Here is a 16223-nt window from a genome sequence, read left to right as displayed (position 1 = left end):
TCAATAAAACTAAAATGAACAGTTTTTCAAAATAGTCCAAGCATCCTTACCTCAGCGAAGTTCAACCAGGACTGAATAATAAATTATTATGAAGCGAGGTAATTCAATGAAATGAAAGAAAATGATTTAAAAAGCAGGTTTTTAATGCCAGCCTAGCTTTTTTCGCTGCTGGTCTTATAGGTCTATTTGGGACAGGTTCTGTGTTAATATATATATTGGTTTTTTATAATATTTTGTAAGGTCACCTTTAATTAAATGTGTGTATAAAGCATTCAGTGAATATTCTCCTAAATCCCTATTTAAGGAAATATTATTATTAATCTTAAGTCTGATTTCAATTGCTTCTCGAACTACTTGCTTTATGCCTAGATCCGACCAGATCCGACCAATAAATCTCGACCAGATCTGGGGACATTGAAGGGAGTTCAATGACTACACATACAGTGAATACAGTGAAGTAGTGAAGTTGAAATCAGACTTAAGATTAATAATAATATTTCCTTAAATAGGGATTTAGGAGAATATTCACTGGATGCAAGTTGCAAACTTTGACCAGAGTTTACATATAGTAATGGTTATTGGGAAGTGTACAGACGCTTTCAGGGGGATTTTTTTGGTTGTGGGGAGGGGCTGAGGGGGGAGGGTTATGCGGGGGGAACTTTCCATGGAGGAATTTGCAATGGGGGAAGAAAATTTCCATGAAGGGGCCGCAGGATTTTTTAGTATTTTTTGAAAAAAATGAAAAAATAAATATGAAAAGTTTTTTCAACTGAAAGTAAGGAGCAGCATTAAAACTTAAAATCTGAACCATTTGTTCTACGGCCTTTGTAATTCATGGGTCATTCTTAAGCATTTGGGACAAAATTTAAGCTTTAGTGTAAAGAGCAAGGTATTGACAGAGGGGACCCCCTCATATACGTAATAAAAACATGCGAACGTAGAAGTTCGTTACTTAAGTTAATTCGTAAGTTACACATATTTTTACTAATAAAAACATTCGTAAAAATTCAAAGTTCTAGTTGCCTTTATAAATAACTAAAAAATTGGAGGGTAACTAGGCTTACTCCCGCGCTCCTTTTTTTCTCAAAATCGTCAGACCAAATCTATGAGAAAGCCATTTAGCCAAAAAATAAATTTATATGCAAATTCCTTTTTAATTATTCATGTGCGGAGAGCCAAAATTAAAACATGCATTAATTAAAAACGTTCAGATATTTAATAAAAAAAAGCAAGTTTTTCGAACTGAAAGTAAGGAGCAACATTAAAATTTAAAACAAACAGAAATTACTCCGTATATGAAAGGGGCTGTTCCCTCCTCAATGCCCGGCTCTTTGCGCTAAAGTTATTTACTGTTTTAAGAAGTAGAGGTGAGAGAAAGAGTCAAACTTTAGCGTAAAGAGCAGGGCGTTGAGGGAATAGCCCCTTTCATATACGGAGTAATTTCTGTTCGTTTTAAGTTTTAATGTCGCTCCTTACTTTCAGTTTAAAAAAACTTGTTTTTTTATTCAATTTGAAGACAGGAGTGATGAACACAAAATTCAGTGCATACATAAAATTCAGAGTACATATTTGACCATTCGGGGGTGGGCTGGGTGTAAAGTAAATTTGTGACGGAAATGAATGTTATATTTGGATTAAAGGTGAAGTTCTGATTCTAAGGGTATGTCTATTTCTTAGCTATCTTAATAATCAGTGAACAAAAAAAATTACCAAAATAAATGATAGTAAAGCACTTGTATGCTTTCTGTATTTTGTTTAAGAATGCAACAAAATATGAAAAATCCTACGATACCTTCGGTACGGTATCCTTGATTGTCAAGTAGGTAAACACCTTAAAATACCTTAGGGGAAGGTTTCACCTCAAATATATTTACAAGATACTAATATTGGCACAGGACGGTAAATTTTTACCCAATTGTGTCATGATTTTGTTCGCAAAATCCAATTCCGATAAGCTCAGGTGACGAAAACTAACTCAACATGACGGTTTCTGGCATTCGCTGACATTATTTGCTCAGAAAAATCTTAAATGTGTTCTTTTACCACGACCTATTCAATAGTGGCGGTACACCTAAAATTCACCCTCCTACCCCCTCTGTTCCAAATATGCATTAAATAGCAACGTGATGCATCGATTAAATTATTTGGACTTTTCTATAAAATATGCATACCCCCCTCCCGCGGCCCCCAAGAATAGTATAATGGTTTTAACAAAATTATGGAAACTACCACAAAGAATTATGGAAGGGGGGTCGCCCAGAGCGCAGTATATTAAATAAATTACCTTACCTAACCTAGGTAGGCCTACCTTTTTTGGCCCCTCAACCCCAAAAAACCCTAATCAGAAATGTTGTTCACGGAGTGAGAAACCCCTGTCCGCCAAGCGAGCCAAAGGAATTGTCTTGTTAAAGAAGTTGCCTGACTAGTTTTTGTCTTATGCACGTGTCACAAATTCTCGAGTGTTTACTATATAACCGATAAGTATATAAATAGATTCTATATCGGGACAATTCCAGTCACCTCGCCTCTGAGATGATTTAAACTGCTTAGAGATAAAGTCCTGATTAAGCCACCAATGCTTACCTAAATTTGAACATCTGGTAACGTGCAATGTGAGGGGGTACCCACTTTCAGAAATCTCATGCAAGAAATATGGAGGAAGAGCGCCATGTTTGACATAAACTTCGCCAAACGTGGTGAAACTTTATTACACAGGTGACGCTCTGAGATATATAACAAGTGGTGGAAAGTGGGTACCCCCTTGATACAATTTTTATTTGTTTACCACTAGACCGTCCTTTTTCAAAGCTTTGCACTATTTTGTGAAAATCAGGAGAAGTCCCCAACACTTCTCTAACCAGGGGAATCGGCTCTAGAAAATGAAGGAGGGAGGAAATGTTTTGCGGTTTTTTGAATAAAAGTTTTTTAATCTAGCGGGGAGGTTTTCTTGTCTTTTTTTTAGTGAAAATACCCAAATCAAGTATTTTCAGAATCTTTTGCTTCTACTAGAATTAGTTTAATCCCCGTTATGAATGAATAATTAACCCTAATTGTAAGATATTCTTCTTTGCTTCGTTATAGTCAAATTAGATGGCGTATGTGTTGCCTTGCTTCAGGTGAAAAACTGACAAGATGCCAATGCATCTATAGATGAGTAGCTAAAGCACACAAAAAGTGGTTTTTGAGTGTGCCCTCGAGGTGGTTCTATCTCCCACTCTCACTCCCTCGCCAAAGCATTGACTAAGGAGTCCAAGTAGTGGTTTAGTGAGATAAGATTTTGCTTTTAGTATGGCTACAAATTAAATTGTTATTTTCCGGATAAACGGTAGGAATTTATGTCGTTACATTAATTAGACTAAATTGTTTTAGGAACGGTAAAATGATTAGCCTGAAAAACTTAATTGGGATTGTAGAAAGACGATTGATCTGAGATAGGACTATAGAATAAAATGTTGATCTTGCAATGTATTTATTTCAAACTAAAAATGTTTAGGCTATTGGAAGTTTAAGATCCATGTGCAGGAGTTTTGTTGAGTAGGGTAAAAGGTCGGGATATAACTCTACATTTTTGAAAAGTTGCGCCTTTTCGCTCTGTTGTCTAGAAAATAGATAAAGTTTTGCTAAAGTAGTATTTGAGGGGAATTCCACCCCACCCCTAAAATCTTTGAATGTTAGCCTTGATTATTTTGTTCATTAGTCTAGCGTAATAGGCTTAATTAATCTCGGCCTAGCCTAATTGCAGGGGCGTCATTTGCTATGGGAATGGGGGGGGGCAGCTGTCCCCTCTAGACCCAAGTTTGTCAAAACTATACCTCAGTTTGACCCCCCCCTCCTTCTGAAATTTAGTTTCTGCAACAAATTTTGTCAAAACTAAGATAAGCCTGCATAATTCAAGTATCGAGAGAAACAGGTCAGTTTTTTTTAGTATACCTTTGCCTTATGGTAATATATGGATAATTTTTCAGTTTTCATTGTCATTTTCTCTTGATTTGAGAAAATTGGCTCCAAATTTATCCCCCCCCCCTAATATTTCGACGAAATTATGCCACTGCCTAATTGAGGTAGGCTATCTTGCGTAAATGCGTGATTACACCTACCCACAAGCGAGAAGAGCCCAAGAATTACAAACATCCTTAAACACCCTGCTTTTAAACACCCTTACAGGCTTTTGATAATTAGATCGCCAAGGAAAAGTGTTCCAGTCAATCCTAGTTAATGTTACATATAAGGCAGAAATCAGAAAGGGGAAATTGAAATATAGGTTATCACTTTATTTTCTATTCAATGCGCTTTCCAAATAGAATATTCACTTTCAATTGTATCCCAGTCCTCCCCTAATGGGGCAAGATATAGCCCTAAGCTACATACAAAGCTTGTTGATTTTTGTGTATAGCCTAGGGCTACATCTGCTCCCAATAGGGGGAGGGCGGGGACTTCGGGATAGGGTATCTTGGGCAGTGACTATTGTATTTGGAAAAACATTGAATGGAGAATGTAATGCTCTTGTATTTCCTTTTTGTCTGGTTTCTGTCCTTTTAGCAATCTTAATCCTTCCTACAAAATTACGTCGGGGCAAGTCTGCTTTTGGGTCTACCTTTTCCTGAGATCTTGATCTTTCTAAGATGGCTCGGATAATTTCTCATAACACAAAGTAGTTAGAAATGCCGAACGCTGATAATTTGACAATTTCATGACGTTAGTTTACACAAGGCCGACAAGGACCATAAAGAGCTTTCAGGACCATAATGAGCCTAAGGGCAGACTTGATTTCAGTCGATTACTCACAAAACTTTTGACTTCGTCCTGTATATGACCCCTCTCCCCCGCTAGCCCTCTGGATACCTAATTCGTGAGATATTTTTTGCCTTTTCTGCCCCTTTTGTGACCCTGAAAATTTATTTTTGCCATGATATATCATGGGTGGGACGGGGTAAAGGATCAAAGGTCTTTCAGTCACAAAATTACTCTAATTTTTGGGAGCTCTAGATTTTTTAACTTTCTCTTTCTTTAACTTTCAAGAGGAATGGTAGCCCCTCGCCGACTGTCGTGAGGTGGCTTGACTCGTTCTGCAGAACAATTTGGCTCGGCTTGTGAAATGAAGGCTCATGAAATGACGCAACCCAAGAAATTCGTCTCGTGAAAATGACGGATCTCCAAAAACAAATATTTCACACGTGATCATTCACAATCGAAAGAATCAACTTGGGAATGGGTTAGCTACGTTTTTGGTAGAGAATTCGGCAAAACAACAAAGGACATTCAAATGATGAAAAAAAGATCTTCAGATTTCTTCTGGGGTAGTGGGACAAGACCGTACATTGTGAACCTACCTGAATTTCTCTCTTAAAGGTACTTACGTATTATCCAGAACACAATCAAGAAGTTTGCTTTGTTTGATCGGAGTAAACCGGTTTTTCTTTTGCATTCGGTTATAATTAGCTTCTTTTTTCGTGGAATAAACTACGATGCTGGTATATTTTAATTAAATATTTCATATATAGAGGTGGTTAGGTTAGAGTAGGTATTTGTTATAATGCGTTCTGGGCAGCCTGCTTTTCATGATTCTTTGTTGTAGTTTCCATAATTTTGTTTCTAAAGTATTATATTTTCAACATATTTTGGTATATTTCAATATGATTTACCTAACTTCAATTTTTGAGCGTATTCTGGATAATACGTAAGTATCATTGAATTTATTATATCCTTTGTGTTTCGCAAAATTGTTTCTCGGTGGAACTGGGAGAAGAACATCAAAGTTATGTGTAATACGTCTAATGAAGGCCACCTGCAAAAAACTTCGGCCTCTGGGTCTAGATCTGCAAAAAGTGCAAACATTTTTTGAATATGTTTCAAATGAAAAGCTAAGCAGCCAATTGGGTGAATCACAAATAGTACCTCATTTTGATTGTCTGCATCCAGACTTCAAGATCGTCCTTTTGGTCATCCATCTAGTGCCAAACGAAAAGTAGGTCGTCCCTAAACCAGAGGGGGAAGAGGCCGTAAGAAAGGATTTAAAAGTAATCGAAACTCCTTGGGAGAGATTATAAAGGGAAGCTTTGAATAGATTGGTATAGGGATAGAGCTTGTGCAGCTGTGTTGGCCTCAATCGGCTTTATTCCATAGCTGCTTGCAGCTGTTAGTTTTGAATATATTGGTGTAGGATAGAGCTTATGCAGCTGTGTTGGCCTCGATCGGCTTTATTCCATAGCTGCTTGCAGCTGTTAGTTTTGAATATATTAGTATAGGATAGAGCTTCCGCAGCTGTGTTGGCCTCAATCGGCTTTATTCCATAGCTGCTTACAGCTGTTAGTTTTGAATATATTGGTATAGGATAGAGCTTGTGCAGCTGTGCTGGCCTCAATCGGCTTTATTCCATAGCTGCTTACAGCTGTTAATTTTGAATATATTGGTATAGGATAGAGCTTGTGCAGCTGTGTTGGCCTCAATCGGCTTTATTCCATAGCTGCTTACAGCTGTTAATTTGAATATATTGGTATAGGATAGAGCTTGTGCAGCTGTGTTGGCCTCAATCGGCTTTATTCCATAGCTGCTTGCAGCTGTTAGTTTTGAATATATTGGTATAGGATAGAGCTTGTGCAGCTGTGTTGGCCTCAATCGGCTTTATTCCATAGCTGCTTGCAGCTGTTAGTTTTGAATATATTGGTGTAGGATAGAGCTTGTGCAGCTGTGTTGGCCTCAATCGGCTTTATCCCATAGCTGCTTGCAGCTGTTATTTTTGAATAGATTGGTATAGGGATAGAGCTTGTGCAGCTCTGTTGGCCTTAATCGGCTTTATTCCATAGCTGCTTGCAGCTGTTAGTTTTGAATATATTGGTATAGGATAGAGCTTCTGCAGCTGTGTTGGCCTCAATTGGCTTTATTCCATAGCTGCTTACAGCTGTTAGTTTTGAATATATTGATATAGGATAGAGCTTGTGCAACTGTGTTGGCCTCAATCGGCATTATTCCATAGCTGCTTACAGCTGTTAGTTTTGAATATATTGGTATAGGATAGAGCTTATGCAGCTTTGTTGGCCTCAATAGGTTTTATTCCATAGCTACTTGCAGATGTTATTTTTGAATAGAGTGGTAAGCTTTAAATAGATTGGTATTGGGATAGAGCTTGTGCAGCTATGTTGGTCTTAATCGGCTTTATCCCATAGCTGCTTGCAGCTGTTAGTTTTGAATATATTGGTATAGGATAGAGCTTGTGCAGCTATGTTGGTCTTAATCGGCTTTATCCCATAGCTGCTTGCGAGTCTTGAATAGATTGGTAAGCTTTGAATAGATTGGTATAGGGATAGAGCTTGTGCAACTCTGTTGGCCTCAATCGGCTTTATTCCATAGCTGCTTGCAGCTGTTAGTTTTGAATATATTGGTGTAGGATAGAGCTTGTGCAGCTGTGTTGGCCTCAATCGGCTTTATCCCATAGCTGCTTGCAGCTGTTAGTCTTGAATAGATTGGTAAGCTTTGAATAGATTGGTATAGGGATAGAGCTTGTGCAGCTGTGTTGGCCTCAATCGGCTTTATCCCATAGCTGCTTGCAGCTGTTATTTTTGAATAGATTGGTAAGCTTTAAATAGATTTGTAGAGGGATAGAACTTGTGCAGCTGTGTTCGCCTCGATCGGCTTTATCCCATAGCTGCTTGCAGCTGATAGTTTTGAATAGATTGGTAAGCTTTAAATAGATTGGTAAAGGTATAGAGCTTGCGCAGCTGTATTGGCCTCAATCGGCTTTATCCCATAGCTGCCTGCAGCTTATAGTTTTGAATAGATTGGTAAGCTTTAAATAGATTGGTATAGGGATAGAGCTTGTGCAGCTGTGTTGGCCTCAATCGGATTTATCCCATAGCTGCTTGCAGCTGATAGTTTTGAATAGATTGGTAAGCTTTGAATAGGTTGGTATAGGGATAGAGCTTGTGCAGCTGTGTTGGCCTCAATCGGTTTTATCCCATAGCTACTTGCAGTTGTTATTTCTTGAATAGATTGGTAAGCTTTAAATAGACTGGTATAGGGATAGAGCTTGTGCAGCTGTGTTGGCCTCGATCGGCTTTATCCCATAGCTGCTTGCAGCTGATAGTTTTGAATAGATTGGTAAGCTTTAAATAGATTGGTAAAGGTATAGAGCTTGCGCAGCTGTATTGGCCTCAATCGGCTTTATCCCATAGCTGCTTGCAGCTGTTAGTTGTAGCAGTAGTAGGACTAAGACTGTAAATTATCTAAGACATGTCTGCTTTAGCAAATGCCCCATCGGTCGCTATACTCGTCCAACCAGGATGGAAGATTCGTACTTAGGCCGTACTTTCTTTAAAATTTGTTTGAACAAATCAAGTTCATGCCTTATTTATGATTAAATAAAAAAACTTAGTTTTTTCAACTGAAAGTAAGGAGCGACATTAAAACGTAAAACGAACAGAAATTACTTCGTATATGAAAGGGGCTGCTTCCTCATCAACGCCCCGCTCTTTACGCTAAAGTTTGACTCTTTCTCTCAACTCTTCTTTTTAAAACAGTAAAAAACTTTAGCGTAAAGAGCGGGGCGTTGATGAGGAAGCAGCCCCTTTCATATACGAAGTAATTTCTGTTCGTTTTAAGTTTTAATGTCGCTCCTTACTTTCAGTTGAAAAAACTTAGTTTTTTTATTTAATTTCTGAACGTTTTTGAATCAATGCATGTTTTGATTTTGGCTCTCTGCAGAGGAATAATTAAAACGAAATTTGCATTTTTTTTTTTTTTTGGCTAAATGGCTTTCTCATAATTTTGATCGAATGATTTTGAGAAAAAAGAGCGAGGGAGGAAGCCTAGTTGCCCTCCAATATTTGGTTAATTAAAAAGGCAACTAGAACTTTTAATTTTTTACGAATCTTTTTATTAGTAAAAGATATACGTTTACGAAAAGATATTAGCTTACGAAAAGAATGTTTTATTCTCATGTTTTTATTACACATATGAGAGGGTTCGCCCCCTCCTCAGTACCTCTCTCTTTACACTAAATCTTCAATTTTGTTCCAATTCATTAAGAATGACCCCTGAATCACAAAAGCCGTAGAATAAGTAGTTGACATTGCTAAAAATATTTTAGCGTAAAGAGCGAGGTATTAGGAGGAGGTGAGCCCCTCATATGGGTAATAATTTCTGTTCGTTTTAAGTTTTAATGCTGCTCCTTACTTCCAGCTGAAAAAACTTTTCATATTTATTTTTTCATGTTTTTTTTAAATAATGCTAATAAATCCTGCGCTCCCTTCATGGACATTTTCTTCCCCCATGACAAATTCCTCGATGGAAAGTTCCCCCAGTATACCCCCCTCTTCTCAACCCCTCCCCCAACCAAAAAATCCTCCTGAAAACACCTGTACACTTCCCAATAACCATTACTATATGTAAACACTGGTCAAAGTTTGTAAATTGTAGCCCCTCCCACGGGGACTGTGGAGGAGTAAGTCGTTTCCAAAGACATAGTTATAAGGTTTTTCAAATACGTTGAATAAAATGGCTATCTCAGAATTTTGATCCGTTGACTTTGGGAAAATAATTAGCGTGGGAGGGGGCCTAGGTGCCCTCCAATTTTTTCGGTCACTTAAAAAGGGCACTAGAACTTTTCATTTCCGTTAGAATGAACCCTCTCGCAACGTTCTAGGACAACTGGGTCGATACGATCACCCCTGGGAAAAAAAAATAAATAAACACGCATCCGTGATCTGCCTTCTGGCAAAAAATACAAAATTCCACATTTTTGTAGATAGGAGCTTGAAACTTCTACAGTAGGGTTCTCTGATACGCTGAATCTGATGGTGTAATTTTCGTTAAGATTCTATTACTTTTAGGGGGTGTTTCCCCCTATTTTCTAAAATAACACAAATTTTCTCAGGCTCGTAACTTTTGGTGCGTAAGACTAAACTTGATGAAACTTTTTTTTTTTAAATCAGCATTAAAATGCGATTCTTTTGATGTAGCTATTGGTATCAAACTTCAGGATTGGGTCGTTCAGGATTGGGTCAGCAAAATGTCACTAAACACAGATATTCACAAAATATAACAAAACACCAATGTTTTGTGGGGTAGGCTACACTGATGTTTAATAAACACTGAGTTTTAAACAAAGTAAAATAAGTTAAGAACAAAGACAAGTCTCATAAAGTACCAGTTCACAAATGTTAATCAACAGGAAAAGCTTCTAAAAGCCTGGAAACCAATTGAAAGGAAAATAATATAGGCGCACAATAAGCTAATGAATTTTTTTGTAAGTAATGTTACTGCTGCTGCGGTAAAAAAATTAAATACTCCCCCGTCGCCATCTACAATAGGAATAAAATATAACTGTTATTTATTTATTTGTTTTGTATTATTTTATGTTAAACTTCAATATCATAACTGTTTCTTTTTTTATTTTTACTAAAATCAAAGAATGTGTTGGAACCGACGATCCTTCAATCCGATGTTGAGTGGTCTACCTTTAGCTATAAATTTTGTCACCATTTCAAAAACGAGTAGTACGTTTAAACAATAGGGGCAAGTTGCACAGCTTTATCCTTTTCTGATATATGAAGGGTGTTTCCCCCTCTCCTAAACACTTCACTCTTCTATAGCTTGTTAGACACCAGCAAACACTTCTAAACACCTCTCTCTTCACGATGAATTGCTATTTAGTAGTTAAAAAGAACTTTGTAATGTTCTAACTAAGTGACCCTTGTGTTTTGGGAGTCGTTATCAATGAAACGGGATAAAATTGAAACATTAGTGAAAAGATTGCGATGTTGATGAAGGTATAATTTTCTGCTTTTACGATATGAATTATGTGTCTTTTAAATTTATATGACCCTTTTTGCTTTCTGCTTTACAAATTGGAAAAAAAATCATGTAATTTCTGATGTTTGTTTTAATTCTGTAAAATCCGGCTCGCAGCTCAACGGAAAAATACTCCCTCCCACTGACCATTCTTTTCCTCCTGGACCCAGTATAGGTTTTTTATAACCGAAACGGAAATTTCTCTCGGAATTTGCTTTTGGCTGTTATTACGTATATGAATGGGTTGCCCCCACCTTGGTACCTCGCAATTTATGCTAAAGTGTTGTGAATTTTTAAACAGCTTATTATCCTAATTAAAAGGTCCTTGCGTGCCAAAATTCATTCTTAAATAATTGGAACAAAAAGTCGAACATTAGCTTAAATAATGATATACTGAGAAGGGGGCAACCCCTCTTGTTAATTATTTCAAATTCATTATTTCTGATCAATATTCCGTATATGAAAGGGGCTGTCCCCCTTCAAAGTCCCGCTCTTTAAGCTAAGGTTTGACCCTTTGTCGAAAGCCTACTTCTTAAAACAATAGAAACTTTAGCGTAAAGAGCAATATGTTTGCGAGTGTAGTTATAATAAAAAATATGTAACTACATATTTTAACTACACAAAATATTAACTACAATATGTAGTTAAAGAAAAAAGTATTTAGTTTCCAATTCTTTTGATGTAGCTATTGTTATCAAAATTCCATTTTTTAGAGTTTTGGTTACTATTGAGCCGGGTCGCTCCTTACTACAGTTCGTTACCACGAACTGTTTGAAAGTATTTTTAGAACTCCTCATATCCGTAATAATCTCTGTTCGTTTTAAGTTTCAAAGGTACTCCTTACTTTCAATTGAAAGAATTTTTCCATGTTTATTTTTTCATTGAGTAATTTCTGTTCGTTTTAAGTTTTAATGTCGCTCCTTACTTTCAGCTAAAAAAATTATTTTTTTTTATTTAATTTCTGAACGTTTTTGAATTAATGCATGTTTGGTTTTGGCTCTCCGCACATAAATTATTAAAATGAAATTTGTATATTAATTCTTTTTTTGGCTAAATGGCTTTCTCTTAGTTTTGATCAGACGATTTTGAGAAATAAGGGGTAAGAAGGAGGCCTAGTTGCCCTCCAATTTTTTTGTTACTTAAAAAGGCAACTAGAACTTTTAATTTTTAACGAACGTTTTTATTAGTAAAAAATATACGTAACTTAAGAATTAACTTACGTAACAAACTTTCATAACCTTATATTTTTATTATGTATACGAAGGGGTTTGTACCCTCGTTAATGCCTCGCTCTTTACACTAAATCGTAAGTTTTGTCCCAATTCTTAAAGAATGACCCCTGAATCAGAAAGGCGTTAGAATAAATAGTTGAAATTACTAAAAATACTTTAGCATAAAGAGCAAGGTATTTATCTCCTCCTAAATACCTCGCTCTTTATGCTAAAGTATTTTTAGAACCCCTCATATGCGGAATAATCTCTGTTCGTTTTAAGTTTCAATGCTACTTCTTCCTTTCATTTGAAAAAACGTTTTCATGTTTATTTTTCATTGTTTTCTTATAGTAATGCTAGAGAATCCTGCGCCCTTTTCATTGAATTTTTCTTCCCCCATGACAGATTTCTCCAAGGAAAGATCCTCCAACATAGCCCCTCTCTTCAGCCCCACCCCCAAACAAAATAAAATCCCCCTGAAAACGTCTGTACACTTCCCAATAACCATTACTATATGTAAACACTGGTCAAAGTTTTTAACTTGCAGCCCCTCCCCCAGGTATTGTGGGGGAGTAAGTCATCCCCAAAGACATAGTTATTATGGTTTTTGACTATGCTGAACAAAATGGCTATCTCAAAATTTTAATCCGTTGACTTTTGGAAAAAATGAGCGTGGGAGGGGGCCTAGATGCCGTCCAATTTTTTTGGTCACTTAAAAAGGGCACTAGAACTTTTCATTTCCGTTAGAATGAGCCCTCTTGCGACATTCTAGGACCACTTGGTTGATACGATGACCTCTGGGGAAAAAAAAAAAAAAAAAAAAAACAAATAAACACGCACCCGTGATTTGTCTTCTGGCAAAAAATACAAAATTCCACATTTTTGTAGATAGGAACTTGAAACTTCTACAGTAGGGTTCTCTGATACGCTGAATCTGATGGTGTCATTTTGGTTAAGATCCTACGACTTTTAGGGGGTGTTTCCCCCTATTTTCCTAAATAAGGCAAATTTTCTCAGGCTCGTAACTTTTGATGGGTAAAACTAAACTTGATGAAACTTATATATTTAAAATCAGCATTAAAATGCGATTCTTTTGATGTAGCTATTGATATCAAACTTCAATATTTTAGAGTTTTGGTTACTATTGAGCCGGGTCGCTCCTTACTACAGTTCGTTACCACGAACTGTTTGACAATTCGGAAGACACTACTTTATAGTGACGTATACTTTACAAGAGGGCGAAGAAAATGACATTTTAGGTTATTTGACATTTATTAACTACATGTTTGGTTCTTGTATGATAATATGAAAAAAACTTCGTTTTCTTAAAGAGTTAAAGAGGCTGCGTCCCAAAGTCGAACCTTAAAACGTACAGGAATTAGAAGAGGCAGTTGGGGGGCTGCCGCCCCCCAAACCCCCAGCTTTTAAAGACTCTTTTGTACAGGTTTTTTTTTGTGGGGGGACTTCATTGTTACTAATTACTAGTTTCGGCGCAATGGTTCTCCTGTCCTCTTGTGTTTAACATTTTTCGAAGTTATTCCATTATTCATTCATTTCAATGTTTCGTTAATTAAAAGAGGGCCTTTCCCAAGCCAAGAGCGGGGGGTTAGCAAAAAAACAAAAAACCTGTACAAAAGAGTCTTTAAAAGCTGGGGGTTTGGGGGGCGGCAGCCCCCCAACTGCCTCTTCTAATTCCTGTACGTTTTAAGGTTCGACTTTGGGACGCAGCCTCTTTAACTCTTTAAGAAAACGAAGTTTTTTTCATATTATTTCTGTACGTTTTTCTACAATCCATGGTGGATGTAATTTAATAATTCCTGTACTCCTCGTACAGGAATTAGGAGAGGAAATCCCCCCCCCGCTTTTAAATCATTGTATAAAATAGAAAAAAAAATAGATAGAATGACCGAAATGTTTCTTTTGCTCATAAGAAGCTAATATTCTGTTATCTCTCAAATGATAAGCTGTCCAGGTGTTATCAAAAATTTTTTGATGTTGTGAAAAAAAACCGCCCGTAAGGGACTTGAACCCTTGACCCGAGGATTAAAAGTCTCACGCTCTACCAACTGAGCTAATAACTTGCATCTGTGTAAATATAACTTCTCAATAAATTTTAAAAATTTCAAATTAACATGGGCTCTTATGGAGAGAAATCCGTTAATTAATAGCTAATGCGTGGTTTCTGGAAAACAGGGAAGGAGTTATCGAGCTGAAATTTCGCAGATAAGCTCCTGGGCCATAGGGGACCTTAACTTGTGAATTTCAGCCCGATCGGACAACGTTAAAAGGGGGGGGGGGGTTGGAGGGTCGAAACTTTCGGGGGGTTAAGATTTTCCTACGAAACTTTCCAGGAAAATTACTCGGAGAATTCTGCATCGAATGAGTCTTTGTACACCCAGATCCGATGTCGGATGTGACCTGTAGGCGTCTAGAAAAAAAAGTAAATGAATTTTAAGTGGCTATGCGTGGTTTCTGGAAAACAGGGAAGAAGTTATCGGATCAAGCTGAAATTTCACGGATAAGCTCCTGGGCCCTAGGGGACCTTAACTTGTGAATTTCAGCCCGATCGAACAACGTTAAAGGGGGGCTGGGGTGGACGGGTCGAAACTTTCGGCCAGATTTTCCCCATGAAGGAAAAGTTGGAGGGGGATGAAATTTTGCAGGTTTCTTAGTTGGAGCTCGGGCTACGAAATGCATCCCTCCCCATCCCTCTGCGACCACTGGAACCGAAGATAGCTTAACATTGTCGTGTGTCGCCTCTTTATAGAGGCACGAGTGTGCCTCCTTGAAAGCTTAGATTTTGTCCCAATTCCTTAAGAATGACCTCTGAATCACAAAGGCCGTAGAATGTCGCGAGAGGGCTTATTCTAACGAAAATTAAAAGTTCTAGTGCCCTTTTTAAGTGACCAAAAAAATTGGACGCTCTTTTTTCCCAAAAGTCAGCAGATCAAAATTCTGAGATAGCCATTTTATTCACCATAGTCAAAAAACCTAATAACTATGTCTTTGGGGACGACTTATTCCCCCGCAGTCTTCGTGGGAGGGGCTGCAAGCTGCAAACTTTGACCTGTGTTTACATATAGTAATGGTTACTAGGTAGTGTACAGACGTTCTCAGGGGGATTTTTTTGGTTTAGGGGGGAGGAATCAAGGGGGGTTAAGTGGGAGGATATTTCCATGGAGAAACTTCTCGTGGGGCAAGATAATTTCAATGAAGTGGCGCAGGATTTTCTAGCATTATTTGAAAAAACAATGAAAAAATAAATATGAAAAGTTTTTTTGTACTGAAAGTAAGGAACAGCATTGAAAATTAACACGAACAAAAATTATTACGCATATGAGGGGTTTACCCCCTCGTTATACCTCACTCTTTACGCTAAAGCATTTTTAGTACTTTCAACTATTTATTCTACGGCTTTTGTGATTCAGGGGTCAATCTTAATGAATTGGGATAAAATTTAAGCTTTCAAGGAGGCACACTCGTGCCTCTATAAAGAGGCGACCCACGACAATGTTAAGCGATCTTCGGTTCCAGTGGTCGCAGAGAGATGGGGAGGGATGCATTTCGTAGCCCCAGCTCCAACTAAGAAACCTGCAAAATTTCATCCCCCTCCAGCTTTTCCTTCATGGGGAAAATCTGGCCGAAAGTTTCGACCCGTCAACCCCAGCCCCCCTTTAACGTTGTTCGATCGGGCTGAAATTCACAAGTTAAGGTCCCCTAGGGCCCAGGAGCTTATCCGCGAAATTTCAGCTTGATCCGATAACTCCTTCCCTGTTTTCCAGAAACCACGCATAGCCACTTAAAATTCATTTACTTTTTTTTTCTAGACGCCTACAGGTCACATCCGACATCGGATCTGGGTGTACGAAGACTCATTCGATGCGGAATTCTCCTAGTAATTTTCCTGGAAAGTTTCGTAGGAAAATCTTAACCCCCCGAAAGTTTCGACCCTCCAACCCCCTCCCCCCTTTTAACGTTGTCCGATCGGGCTGAAATTCACAAGTTAAGGTCCCCTACGGCCCAGGAGCTTATCCGCGAAATTTCAGCTCGATCCGATAACTCCTTACCTGTTTTCCAGAAACCACGCATTAGCTATTAATTAACGGATTTCTCTCCATAAGAGTCCATGTTAATTTGAAATTTTTAAAATTTAATGAGAAGTTATATTTACACACATGCAAGTTATTAGCTCAGTTGGTAGAGCGTGAGACTTTTAATCCTCGGGTC

General features: G+C 37.7%; 1 protein-coding gene across 3 annotated transcripts in view; it reads left to right on the top strand.

Moving 5' to 3' along the window:
* The first annotated feature begins 2570 nt into the window (after positions 1-2570).
* LOC136027883 (myb/SANT-like DNA-binding domain-containing protein 3) overlaps positions 2571-16223 on the top strand; it is a 105939-nt gene continuing 92286 nt past the window's right edge. For 2 of the 3 annotated variants that reach the window (XM_065705300.1, XM_065705299.1), the window contains exon 1: positions 2571-2715. In XM_065705300.1, the coding sequence (XP_065561372.1) occupies positions 2642-2715 (74 nt within the window). In that variant the 5' untranslated portion in view covers positions 2571-2641. Of the gene's footprint in view, positions 2716-3133; positions 3326-16223 lie in introns of those variants that run through there. The other variant, XM_065705301.1, reaches the window with a different exon arrangement.

The sequence above is a fragment of the Artemia franciscana genome, chromosome 6 (genome assembly GCF_032884065.1).
Source record: "Artemia franciscana chromosome 6, ASM3288406v1, whole genome shotgun sequence".
NCBI lineage: Eukaryota > Metazoa > Arthropoda > Branchiopoda > Anostraca > Artemiidae > Artemia > Artemia franciscana.
This window is presented reverse-complemented; position numbering and strand designations above follow the sequence as displayed.